This window comes from Apodemus sylvaticus, chromosome 22 (assembly GCF_947179515.1).
Source record: "Apodemus sylvaticus chromosome 22, mApoSyl1.1, whole genome shotgun sequence".
Lineage (NCBI taxonomy): Eukaryota > Metazoa > Chordata > Mammalia > Rodentia > Muridae > Apodemus > Apodemus sylvaticus.
Genome location: NC_067493.1, coordinates 26,391,379 through 26,404,938, shown reverse-complemented (window position 1 = coordinate 26,404,938; position 13,560 = coordinate 26,391,379). Strand labels below are relative to the sequence as shown.

The 13,560-nt window shown below is 53.2% G+C and overlaps 1 protein-coding gene and 1 long non-coding RNA gene across 3 annotated transcripts in view; one reads left to right on the top strand and one right to left on the bottom strand.

Annotated features, from left to right (window-relative positions):
* Positions 1-1,707: 1,707 nt before the first annotated feature.
* The window catches only part of Snx8 (sorting nexin 8), a 50,058-nt gene continuing 38,205 nt past the window's right edge, over positions 1,708-13,560 (bottom strand). For both annotated transcript variants that reach the window (XM_052167731.1, XM_052167732.1), the window contains exons 8-11: positions 9,588-9,656; positions 7,985-8,131; positions 6,143-6,292; positions 1,708-2,971 (exon numbers count right to left, since the gene is read on the bottom strand). In XM_052167731.1, coding sequence (XP_052023691.1) covers positions 2,858-2,971; positions 6,143-6,292; positions 7,985-8,131; positions 9,588-9,656 — 480 coding nt within the window. In that variant the 3' untranslated portion in view covers positions 1,708-2,857. The remainder of the gene's footprint in view (positions 2,972-6,142; positions 6,293-7,984; positions 8,132-9,587; positions 9,657-13,560) is intronic.
* LOC127672554 (uncharacterized) lies at positions 6,301-7,861 on the top strand. Its single transcript, XR_007974988.1, has 5 exons — positions 6,301-6,699; positions 6,880-6,955; positions 7,066-7,177; positions 7,214-7,287; positions 7,326-7,861. It is a non-coding gene; the product is annotated as an uncharacterized LOC127672554 (long non-coding RNA).

Genomic DNA, 13,560 nt, shown 5'->3' with positions numbered 1-13,560 from the left:
CCACTGTTTCCGTGGGCCCGAGTTACTTTCCCCCCAGATCACTCTGGTTTTGTTTGGTTTGCCTCCAGGAGTCACTGTATTGTTGTTTTTTTGTTTTTTTTGTTTTTGTTTTTTGTTTTTTTTTGTTTGTTTTTGTTTGTTTTTTTGTTTTTTGTTTTTTTGTTTTTTTTTTTTTGCTTTATACACATAAGCACACCTCTTTCTTGCCTAAGCAGAACTCAGTTTCATTTCGGGCATAGACACCTTCAATTTAAGAAGAGCTGTGTGCTCTCTTTGGTTCTGGAGACCTCGCTTGTAGCCAGCAAAAGTGGCTTTGGACCACAGTCTTCCAGACATACTTGCTTTCAGAAGTCCTGTTCCCAGCAGGCCTCCACAGGTGCCAAGATTTACACACACACACACACACACACCATGATCCAAAGCCAAATACATTGTTAACTGAAAGTCCCTAAACCTAAGGGGGCTGAGCAGAAGTGCTGAGAGAGGGGCATTGCTACAGCCCCTCCTCTTGGATTTTCTTTTGGTTTATTTCGAGACAGGGTTTCTCTGTGTAGCCCTGGCTGTCCTGGAACGTACTCTGTAGACCAGGCTGGCCTCGAACTCAGAAATCCACCTGCCTCTGCCTCCCAAGTGCTGGGATTAAAGGCATGTGCCACCATGGGGATTTTCTTCAGTTAGGTTCGTGGAGTAGAGGTGACGTGCATGTGAGTACAGGTACCATGGAGGACGAATGGCAAATCACTGGAGCTAACGTCATAGGACCTTGGGAGCAAGCTGGCACGGGTACTAGAAACTGAGAAACTGAACAGGAAGGAAGGACTGCCAAGTACTGCATTCCTTATGACATCAGTTTTAACTGTCAACCTGATGTCATTCAACATCACCTGGGAAGTGCATCTCAGGAGGGAGTGTCTACCTCAGGATGGCCTGTGGACATGTCTGGGGACTATCCTGATTATGTTACCCGAAGTAGGAAGGCCCGCCCACTGTGGGTGGCACAATTCCCTAGGAAGGGGCTCCGGAACAGCACGCGAGTGGAGAAGCCCAGCTGAGCACCGGCATGCACACTCTGAGCCATTCTCTGCTCAACTCTGGGTGCAGTGTGCCCAGCTGGCTCAGCTCTTACAGGATGACCCCCACTCCCCCGAGGTGACAGACCTATGACCATTTCCCACACTATTTCTTCTGTTGGGGCTTTCATCACAGCACCAGGAAACAAACTCAACCGATCCAGCTCCAAAGAGCAATCAAAGAACTGATTCTGCGAAGGCTGGGCGAGCCAGTGAGTTTCCTGGGGTTACTTACAGGAGTGTGGCTTACCTCACCGGAGTAGGGACTCTTCATACAGCGACCAGCATGGTCCAGAACTGGAAATACAGCCCAGGAGTTCTGTATTACACAGGGCGCCGGACAGGTCACTTTCTGCCCTCAGCAACTGTCACTTCGGGCACCACCTCTGGGAGGGACCTTGTGAATCCACGTACTTTGCAGATTTCTGAGACGTGTAAACTTAACAGATTTTCTGAGTGTGAGGAGGAACCTCCCTCCGTCAGGAAACTATGCTTCCTTATCCAGGAAGCTAACCATACAGCACTCCCCACAGGGACCACAGGCTAGGGGCAGCTGCCCATCCCAACTTAAAACTCAGTTTCCAAGACATGCCTGACCGTTCGTGGGCTTATGGAGAGAAACTGCAGCATGGAGACCTTATGTAAACACGTCCAGTTTATTAGGTGTGGCAGTAATTGAGTCCCGCAGTCCGTAAAGTGCTTCGTTCAGAGCTGAATCCCACAGCACCGGCTTCTTGAGTCCTCTACCCAGCATCCACACAGCAGTGTCCGGAGCCCCACTGTCCCTGCCTAGCTTCTTCAGCCGGGGTGGCTAACAGCAAGTAGGGAGCACCAAAACACAAGGAAACCAGCCTGCCTTCACTCCCACTCTAATGGCCCAGGACTGTGCAGCTGAGGCCACAGCTGGGTCCCACTCGGCCCAGGAAGGGGGACAAGCAGGCGGCAGATCCGGGGAGACTTGTGCTTCTTCATCCTCTGCAGCCCCGAGAATGGCTGTGGCACAACACAGGCTCGGACAGCACAGCGGGGTGCCCAGAGGGTAGGGGACTCCTGGTTCCTTTGAAGCAAAGGCTGGCTCTTTCTCAGACTTGGGAGCCCTAGGGCACTACAGCACAGGGGCGGGTGAGACTTGGGTCAGTGGAGGAAACAGCTCACATCCAGGTGGAACCGGCTGCCTGACCGAGGCCTGGGCACCCCACACGGATGCCTATCTCCAGCGCTCCTCCACACCCCTGCTCACTCCCACCCTCCAAAACCCAACACAAAAAGACCCTGAGCCTTCCTCCACTGTGGACCTTGACAGGCCCTGGACCTGCACTCCAAGGATAGCACTGCAGTGAAATATGTCTTCCAACACTCCAAACACTGCACACTCACCCCCTCCTGGGTCAGACCTCCCTCCTGGCCTCAAAACTCCTCGCAGAATGTCTGCAGGCCCTAGTCTAGAGTTATGTTCCCACCCTCAGAGACCGACCAGCTCCTTGCCGGCCACAGGGCAGGCCGGTCCTCCCATTCTTTCGCTGCTAGGTTAACCCCTAGGCTCCCCTAGACACCACTTACTGGGTACAAAAGGCCCTTAGCACTGTGGGCACGGAGCACAATCCAGTCCTAATTTCCCACTACCGACCCGATCAACAGGCCGAGGGGCAGGCTGGGGGCACAAAGCCCGCCAGCACAGCCCACAGGCAGCTCAGGAATGGCGGCTGCCGGCAGGGAATCAGCCAGGAACACACTGTTTGCAAAGAGGTTTTAGTGAGGCCACAGGGAGCGCTGCCGTGGCCTTGCCACTAGTGGGGACACACGCCATCCTCCTGCGGGGAGCGCGGTGGCGTCAGCACACTGTGAGGTCCAGCAAAGAGGCAGCTCAGCTTCGGCTTCAGGTCATTCCACACCTTGCTCATCTGCAAGAGAAGAAGAGAGAGGTGAGGTGGGGGGCCACAGCCTGAGGTGAGGGGCCACAGCCTGAGGTGGGGGTCCACAGCCTGAGGTGGGTGGCCACAGCCTGAGGTGGGTAGGCCACAGCCTGAGGTGGGTAGGCCACAGCCTGAGGGGGGTAGGCCACAGCCTGAGGTGAGGGGCCACAGCCTGGTCCACGGCAAGCCGGTTCCCGTTCCTTATCATCGGTAGCATGAACATGAGGGCCCTCACATCACGCTGCAAATACCAGGCTCCACGGCCTGAGCGTCTGAAAGGGAAGACAAATCACCCCACTCTCTCAATGTTGGTCCATCCTCCGGAGGCAAAGTAGGAGGATTACAAGTTCCAGGCTAGCCTGGCTTACATAGTGAGACCTAAATATCAAAAACAGAGCTGGGACACAGCTCAGGGACTAGAATTAGCTTACCAAACCCACATGAGACCCCAAGCTTGACCCTTGGCACCCCACACAAAAACAAATTAAGTTTAGTAACTGTTATATAACAGAGGATGACCTTGAACTCCTGATCCTCCTGCCTCCATCTCCTGAGTGCTGGGATTATGGATGAGCACCGCTACAGCTGGCATACACGGTACTAGGGAATGGAATACCCTGGGCTCCGGGCATACTCGGCAAGCTCTCTACCCACTGAGCAGATTTACTGACCTGGACGGTGTGAGAGCTACTGGGCAGCCATCATGTACCCTCCCCAAACCCCACAAGCTAATGCCCCCAAGTCTACCTCTGCTCCTTGGTGAGAAGGGCAGGCCGTAATGAGCCCAGCTCCTACCCGTCACAGAGCCCGGATGCAGCGGCCAAGCAGGGATGCTCTATTGGTCGGCATGCAGGCCAACATTTGAAAACTAGTGGGGTGGTTCCATCATGCCATTTCTCAGACCTTGGAACCGCACAGGACGAAAGAGGTTCCAAGGGTTAAGGGAGAAGCGGGCTGGCAGGATGCTTGTCTGGCATGCATGAAGGCCGGGGTGGGCCCCAGGCACACATGAGTCAGGCGTGTGGCATGTGTTTATCATCCCAGCACTCAGGAGGTTGAGGCGGGGTATCAAAAAATCACAGTCTGGCCTGCAAGATGGCTTGGCGGGGAAAGATGCTTGCTGCCACCTGATCGCCTAAATTCAGTCCCTGTGACCCACAGAGAGCAGACAACCAAATGTCCTCTTGGAGGGGATGAGGCTCCCACAGCCAGCAGGAGACACCAGTGTCTTGGGAAAGCAAGGAAGTGCAGCAAGGGAAGATGGGTGGGGGTGAGGCAGGGAAGGGGTTACAAGGGGCTACCACAGCAGGTATCATCAAATTAGCCCTCCAGATCCTAATCAGAGTAACCCGTCTTGCCACCAGTCGCCATTTAGTCACATGCCAGGCTGAAACCAAGCAGGCTGTCCCTCTCAAGGTTGGATAGTGTTTTCCTTTTTAAAATTATTTTTAGAAATAAAATGTGCACTGTTGTTTTGTTTCCATGTCCGTCTGTCTGTCTGCATGTGTAGAGATGTCAAAACCGTGAGAGCTACAGTTACAGACGGCGGTGAGCTGCCACGTAGGAGCCGGGACCTGAACGTGGGTCTCCGGAGGAGCAGAAGCCAGTGCTCTTAACCACTGAGCCATCGCACCAGGTTGGATAGTGGTTTCTAGACCCACAGATCCTGACAGGGTAAGGACAGATACACAACTCCCGCTGGTCTGATTTTAGTGCTCTGAAGCCAGATTCATGGTAAACTCAGAGCCGTGTGAAGTAAGCCTGGGCAGGCTGAGGAGATGGCTTGTGGGGACTGTGACTCAGATGCCCGCCCAGCACCAGTAAATGTTAAGTGGATAAAGAGAGACAGAAGATCCCTGGGCAAGCTGGATAGTTAGCCTAGCAGAATCAGTGAGCTCTGGGCTCAGGGTAACTGCAACTTTGCCTCAATACATGAGGTAAGGAATGATCCAGGAATGATCAACGCACAACCTTCACACACATGCACAAATATAGTCTCTTGCACATGCATATGTGCCAATATACATGCAAACATTTATAAACACATACACATGTAACACATATGCATACAAAAAATAAAAAAAACAACCAAAACAAAGGGGGGGGATGAAAAGAAAAGAAAATGGCGGACAGTGTAGAAGTACACACCGCTAATTCCAGCCCTCGGGAAGCAGAGGAGGCAGATCAAGACCAGCCAAGTCTATCTATCTATATAGTGAGCTCTTGTCTCAAAAGTGGGCAGGATGCACTGCAAGTCACACCACTGGCTGCTCTTACAGAGCACCTAGGTGTGGGTCCCAGCACCCACTTGGCAGCTCACAACTATCTGTATATAACTCCAGTTCCAGGGGAACCTGACACTTTCTTCTGGCCCCTGAGGACTCCTGCAGACATGTGACACCCATAAACTCACACATACACGTAAATAATAAATAAATAATTTTTAGAGGTTTAAAATAGGGTCTTAGTTGTTGAGGAGTCGATAACTCAGGAGAGGAGATGCAGCTCTTTGTTGATATCTACCACTCTGGAAAGAGCCCTCCTCCCAAGCACTAATTTTACTCTTCACAATGAACTTCAATGAATTATTAACTAGGCTGTTATCATGCCAGCTGGGGGCAGGCATTAGGTTTACATCCCTCACGCCCCCCAAAAAATCACACACTGTCTTTGAAGTGCTACCTCAGTCCCTGCCGGGGAGAGGGAGCAAAGATGGAAGACATGGGCTCAGGCCCCGCACAACAGGGTGAGCATCCCAGGGCTTCCCATGACTCAGCCATGATTCCCCCCCCCCCCCCCCCCCCGCCCCCTTGAACAGCCACACCTAGAGGCAGCTAAAGGGACTTCCAGGTAAGTCCTCAGTGTTCCCAGTCACACCAACTCCCACCACCTGTTTCTCTCAGCTGTAGGGCCTGGAGAGTCTCCATGCTTTTCCTGACTCTCAAGAGGTCTCCTAAAAGGAATGAACTTCCCGACTTCTCTCTGATCCCACTCACAAGTCTTCAGTGTCACCGTTCTGGCCACACAAGAGGCTGGAGAACTAGGAACTCTCCAGGCCAGTGGGTATCAGCTCCATCCTCGAGATCACTGGCTGCAGGCGACAGCCAGGCAGCTGAAGACAGGCTGGCATTAGTGACAGCGGGGGCAGGGGTGGCTTACCTCCTTGTGCCCTTGGATCTGGGAGTTCACGAAGGCCCCCAGGATGTGCGATGTGAGAGGCAGGTAGACGTGGACGAGCTGCGTCTCCTGGTGCAGGCAGTACAGGGAGAAGTAGTTTCGGAGTTCCATAGTCTGGATCACGTTCTCCTGCTGTAAGCAGAGAGCCAGTCTGCACAGGAGCTCAGGTGTGACACAGAGAGCCATTCTGTGCACAGGACCTCAGGTGTGACAGAGAGCCAGTCTGTGCACAGGAGCTCAGGTGTGACACAGAGAGCCAGTCTGTGCACAGGAGCTCAGGTGTGACACAGGGAGCCATTCTGTGCACAGGACCTCAGGTGTGACAGAGAGCCAGTCTGTGCACAGGAGCTCAGGTGTGACACAGAGAGCCAGTCTGTGCACAGGAGCTCAGGTGTGACAGAGAGCCAGTCTGCACAGGAGCTCAGGTGTGACACAGAGAGCCAGTCTGTGCACAGGAGCTCAGGTGTGACACAGAGAGCCAGTCTGTGCACAGGAGCTCAGGTGTGACACAGAGAGCCAGTCTGTGCACAGGAGCTCAGGTGTGACAGAGAGCCAGTCTGCACAGGAGCTCAGGTGTGACACAGAGAGCCAGTCTGTGCACAGGAGCTCAGGTGTGACAGAGAGCCAGTCTGCACAGGAGCTCAGGTGTGACACAGAGAGCCAGTCTGTGCACAGGAGCTCAGGTGTGACAGAGAGCCAGTCTGTGCACAGGAGCTCAGGTGTGACACAGAGAGCCAGTCTGTGCACAGGAGCTCAGGTGTGACACAGAGAGCCAGTCTGTGCACAGGAGCTCAGGTGTGACACAGAGAGCCAGTCTGCACAGGAGCTCAGGTGTGACACAGAGAGCCAGTCTGTGCACAGGAGCTCAGGTGTGACACAGAGAGCCAGTCTGCACAGGAGCTCAGGTGTGACACAGAGAGCCAGTCTGTGCACAGGAGCTCAGGTGTGACACAGAGAGCCAGTCTGCACAGGAGCTCAGGTGTGACACAGAGAGCCAGTCTGTGCACAGGAGCTCAGGTGTGACAGAGAGCCAGTCTGTGCACAGGAGCTCAGGTGTGACACAGAGAGCCAGTCTGCACAGGAGCTCAGGTGTGACACAGAGAGCCAGTCTGTGCACAGGAGCTCAGGTGTGACACAGAGAGCCAGTCTGTGCATAGGAGCTCAGGTGTGACACAGAGAGCCAGTCTGTGCACAGGAGCTCAGGTGTGACACAGAGAGCCAGTCTGTGCACAGGAGCTCAGGTGTGACACAGAGAGCCAGTCTGTGCACAGGAGCTCAGGTGTGACACAGAGAGCCAGTCTGTGCACAGGAGCTCAGGTGTGACACAGAGAGCCAGTCTGTGCACAGGAGCTCAGGTGTGACACAGAGAGCCAGTCTGTGCACAGGAGCTCAGGTGTGACACAGAGAGCCAGTCTGTGCACAGGAGCTCAGGTGTGACACAGAGAGCCAGTCTGTGCACAGGAGCTCAGGTGTGACACAGAGAGCCAGTCTGTGCACAGGAGCTCAGGTGTGACACAGAGAGCCAGTCTGCACAGGAGCTCAGGTGTGACACAGAGAGCCAGTCTGTGAACCTCAGGCATGGCACAGAGATCTGCTCTGAGCTTGGGCATGGGCCCCTGTCCTCACATCCAACATCACATCCACAGGAGCAAACACCAAGCAAATACAAGGCCAGGGAAACAGCACTGAGCACCTGGAACAGCTCCCACCTCCACCACAGCACAGCCCTGATCTGGATACCCACAATTCCAATGCTTAGAGCAACGCCAGATGCCACTCCACCTGCAGCCCACAGCCGCTCCCCGATACCGGCCGGCCGCTCACCTCCACGATCCGTGACTCCAGCTGCTCCACAGACTCGGGCTCTCGGCCATGTGCTGCACTCATCATCTGCCTCTTCATCAGGCCGTACTTGTGCAGGGCCCGCTGATGCTTGTGAAGCACGCCCTTCTCATGCCGCTCACACAGGTCCTTCGGGGAGAGAGGCACGCTCACCTACTGCAGCCAGCCTTACAGGGACCAAGAGCCTGGAGGAGCTGAGGCCTCCTCCCACGGAGAGAGCAGAGGCAGTTAGGGCTCCCTCAAGCTGACAGGCAGTGAGCCATCAGGGCCCTTGGGAGGATGGGCTTTTCCTATTCAGAAAGAGGAAAGAGCCCAAGAGGGCTGGGGGGTGGCGATGGGTGGGGAGGGGGAGAGCAAGATGGCTTCCTGGGTAAAGGCACTTGCTGCCAAGCCTGATGATCTGAGTTTGATTCCACAGGGTGGAAAGCAAGAACTGACTCCTGCAAGTTGTCCTCTGACCTCCATGCGCATGTGTGCACTACACACAGACACACACACACAGACACACACACACAAATCAATGTAATTAAAATAAGGGAGACAAACAGTTACTTACATACTCTGGTTCAGAGCTGAGCCCCATTCAGATCCTATCTGGGTCAGGTTAATCTGTGCACTACCCCAAGCCCCAAAGGAGAATGAATCTCCCTTCCATGAAAGGATCTGTATAGTCTAGTAGGACCCTGAGGCAGCCCCAAACTTCAGACTACTATTATCAACCAACTTCAGATAGCCAGTGTCTACTTGTGGTAGGGCAGTGTGCCCAAGAAAGAAGATACTGACATCAATTGGTGGGGCCCTCAACACCAAACAGGAATCTCACAGGAGGCCAGGCATGTCGGTGCATGTTGGAAACACAAGGCCCTGAACAGCAGAAGCCACATGCTACCAGCCCAGTCAACAGAGCAAACTCTTCCAAAACCTTCCCTGTACGCTCTGGGCTGGCTCTCCCAGAGCTCTTCAGGTTTCTTCAGTTGCCTCGGCTATAGGCTTGCCCATGAGAAGCGGCTAAGCCCCTGTGTGAGGCTTACAGAGAGTTCCAGTCACTTACAGAGAACCTGACACTCACAGATACTCATGTACATCTTGGATCCTACCACACACTGCAATCATCCATCTCCCCTTCATCTTGGGAGCTTCCTGGGGTGCTAGCAGGAGTCCTGAGCCAGCCTAGGAGACCTTTAGGCAGACAGGTTTCCCTTGGGCTGGATGTGCCCATCCCCATCTTGAAGCAGAGAGAGCAGCTGTGATGACTCCCATGAGTGCCTCATGAGATCGCGTCTGCTGACACTCCCTCATGGAGCCTGGGAGACAGCAGCTCCACAGGATTAGTACGAGGTAAAGTCTGAACAGGGAGGAAGTGCACCACCTGTGAGCCACCCTTGCTTCTGGGATCAGTCCTAGTAACCTCACCAGCTGACGTAAGCAGAATCCCCTCTGGTCTATCAGTGCCTTATCTCTGGGAACAGTCTCCCCAGGAAAGTCAAACAAGTCACATGACAGTCAGTCCCTGCCCTGCCTAGCCTTCCCCTCACCCCGTCAACAATCCCAAGGTCTCAATCAGACAGACGTGTTAGAGACTCACTTTGTAGGACTGCAGCAAATCCAGGAAGAGGTTCAGCTTCTCCACCACGTCGTTCTCCTCCTTCTTACCCTAGGAACAAGGATGAGTTAACCAACACGCAGCACCCTGTGGAGACCTCACGCTCCCAACCACAACCAGCAGCTCTCCTCCTGAGCCATCGGCCCAGGCTTCAGAAGGGCCCAGGGTCACTGAGAGCCTTGCAGGAAAAGGCAGAGATGTTCTCAAACCTGGAGGATATGAGGACAGGGTGGCACCCTCTCCACTGATGTCACATGCAGTGTCTCTCGGGCACGGCAGAGCCACACCTCATGCTGGCCCTGGCTGCTCTGCCCATCACTTACCAGCTTCTCTTTGAGGCTATGTGTGTCCAAAGGGCAAATGGAGGAAGGATGCTGGGAGAGGCTCTTTAGCATAGGGAAAGAGGTCTGGAGAGGGCTGTGGGAGACCAGAGAGGCACACAGGACCTGACAGGGAGCGGCGTGAGTGTAGGAGTGGACTCAGACATTCTGGTACCTCCAGGCAGCAGAGGGAAAAGGAAGAGCCACACTGCAGGCCGAAGCAGGGGAGGGTGGGATGGAGGCTACAGGCTGTGACTTTGTGCACAGGCAACACGGCAGCTGTGACATGTAGACAGACACACAGACAGCCCAGTGCTGAAACTCATCCATGGCACACTGCCTCCAACATACATGCCACTGAAACACTCAGGGACACAGTGACAGCCATGTGCATATGGCCATGTGTATGCACGTACACATGTCCCAGCCAACACATGCCTAAGGCTCCTAGTACTCCAGCTGTAGCCAAGAAATCTATGCTCACCCCAAGAGCTGTACACCGACTTGTGCACGAAGACAGTTTCATGGGGACACAGGAACTGGATAAGTCGGATGTGGCCGTCTCAGGGGGACTCTGGAATGTCCCCTTAAGCTTCAGTCCACTAAATCATGAGGTTCCCAGGTAATTCAATCCCACAACTGCAGCCAGTTCAGATACTAAGTAACAAGTTCCAGGAAAAGAACGGGTGAGCCAAAGGTTCTCCAAGTAAGGAGAGAAGCTTAGAGAGAAGGCTCAGCAGCCAAGTGCTTACCATGCAAATGGGGGGCCGAGTTCAGATTCCCAGCACTCGCATAAGGGGCGAGGTACCATGTCTAATGCAACCCCAGAGCTGGGGAGCTGGAAGTGGGACAAACCTAGGAGTTGAGGGTTTGTAGGCTCCATGGCCTAACTGAACTGGAATGACACAGGTTCAGTGAGGAAACCCTATCTCAAAACAAAAATAAACAAAACAAAATATGCAAGATGGAGCCAGGTGTGGTGGTGAACTCAAAAGGCAGAGGCAGATAGATCTGTCAGTTCCAGTCTAGCCAGAGATATACAGTGGGACCCTACCCCAATTAATGTTTTTGGGTTTTTGTGGGGTTTTTGTTTTGGTTTGGTTTGGTTTGGTTTGGTTTTTTGGTTTTTGGTTTTTGGTTTTTCGAGACAGGGTTTCTCTGTATAGCCCTGGCTGTCCTGGAACTCATTCTGTAGACCAGGCTGGTCTTGAACTCAGAAATCCACCTGCCTCTGCCTCCTGAGTGCTGGGATTAAAGACGTGTGCCACCACTGCCCAACCCTATCCCAATTAATTAACTAACTACATATTTACCTTTTAAAAAATGGAGGAGCTAGGGGAACGGCTCAGAAGTTAAGAGCACTGGCTGCTCTTCCAGAGGACCTGGGTTCAATCCCAGCACCCATATGGCGGCTCACAATGAACTATAACTGCAGTCCTATGAGATTCATTGCTCTCCTTTGGCCTCTGTGGTACTAGGCACACATGAGGTTCACAGACACACAGCAGGCAAAACATCCATATATATAAAATAAGTTAATTTCTAAATTTAAGGAAAGGCAAGCTGAAGGACAGCAAACAAAGCACACATACAAACATGGCTTCTGCACAACACATACACATGCTACACACACAGCACGGACACAAAAGGACTGCACCAGAAAAGGAGACAGCACAGCCATCCTGTCCTAGATGGCAGGCTAGGGCTGCTTCCCTGCTACAGAGGGAAGGAGGAGGGGATTCTGCTTGTCTGCCTGGCTCGCTGGCCAGCCCACCCTTCCCATCCGTGTGCGTGACACCCTGACACTCCAAGCGCATGCCTTTAAGAAACACACAGCCCAGGGAGGCTGGAGCAGCTGACTGCTCAACAGGGCAGAGCACTTGCCAGACAGGCACGAGGACCTGAGCTCAGTCCCGACGCTCATGTAAAGCGAGGCTGGCCTCTTGCACAACTGTGGCCCGATGCTGAGAGGCAGAGCAGAGGGACTTGTTGGCACATCTCAAGGGAATGATGATGAAGTAAGACTCCCAGCATCCTCTTCTGACCTCTGCACACATGCACACACACCAAGCTGGCCTTGCAGGGGCACACCTGTAATCCCAGCACTCGGGAGGCTGAGGTCGGAGGAGGAGCACAAGTTCAAAGCTACAACGTGAGTAGCAGGCCAGCTTCAGGAACAAAGTGAGAAGTCACCCCCCACCCCAAATCTAAGACCCTAAACTAAGCAAAACAAACTTCCCTTAACATCAACATGAAGACTGGTAAAAATATCCAGGAAGCAGTACATTCCCCCTAAGTTAAGTTTCAACAGAGAAGTCAAAAATGTCAAAGAAACCCAGGGTTGGGAGTTTGCCATCCGGCACTCCAGACACACCAGCCTTAAAATGGAGGCACAGGTAGATAAATCGGGAAGTCCTGGGCAATCTACAGAGACATTCACCCTGTGCTGTGCAGAACACAGCACCCGGACTCAGGCTTCCTGCTGAGTCTAGAGAGGCCTGCCCAGTGTCCGTGACAAACAGCTTCAAGTACACTTCTAGAACCCACGCTTGCAGGACAGTTACACTGATAAAAGAAAGCAGCCTGGGGCGGGTAAGAGGGCTCAGCAGGGCCGGGCATTCACCACCCAGGCTGATGCCCAGGGCCCACAGGGGTAAAAGAAGAGAACTGACCTCACAAGTTGTTCTCTGGCTTCCACAAGCATGTCACGGCACACACACACACACACACACACACACACACACTTAAAAAAGAAAACAGTCAGCAAGGGCATGGTGGTATAGGCGGTCAATCCCAGCATTTGAAGGGGAAAGGAGGGGAGGAGAGAAAGGGAGGAGGAAAAAAAGATAGTTCGGGCCAGTGAGGTGACTCAGTGGTTAGAAGCACCTGCCGTGCAAGCCAGCCTGACAGCCTGATTCAACCCCCACAAACACACATAAAAAACCTGGGACCAGAAACAGGAAAACACCCAGAAGCTCTGAGCAACCTCCATGGAGTGCACGGCACTGCAGAAATAAGGAACCCTGCTTCAACAAGAGGGAAGGAGAGGGCGGGCCCTCCACACGTGCACCAGGCACCAATGCACACACACAAATTTTAACAGATGAAAGTTGCATTGATGATCTAGTTCCACCCTCTTGTATCAGCAGGGATCTACAGGGATCAACTGGGAAGCTGAGGTCCAAGGACCAAAGTACCTTCAGCAAAGCCATGGCACACACACTATGCCAAAGCACAGGCCCCTGACGCCTTAAAAAGGGGCAGCTAGAGGGAGAAAGGATGACCTAACCCTGAGTAACAGGCTGGAGAGAAGGCTTGCTGACAAAAGCAGGTGCTGCTCTTGCAGAGGGCCCAAGTTCAGTCCCAGCACCCCATCAATTCCAGCTCTGTAGGATCTGACAAAGGATTCTGCCTCCCGTGGGCATGAGCATGCATGTGCACAGACACATATATGTGTATATATACACACACAAAATTTTTTCTTTTCTTGTTTTGTTTTATAAGACAGGGTTTCTCTGTGTATCCCTGGCTGTCCTAGAACTCACTCTATAGATGAGGCTAGCCTCAAACTCAGATATTAGCCTGCCTTGGCCTCCCAAGTGCTGAGATTAAAGGTGTGGCCCCCACTACCTGGC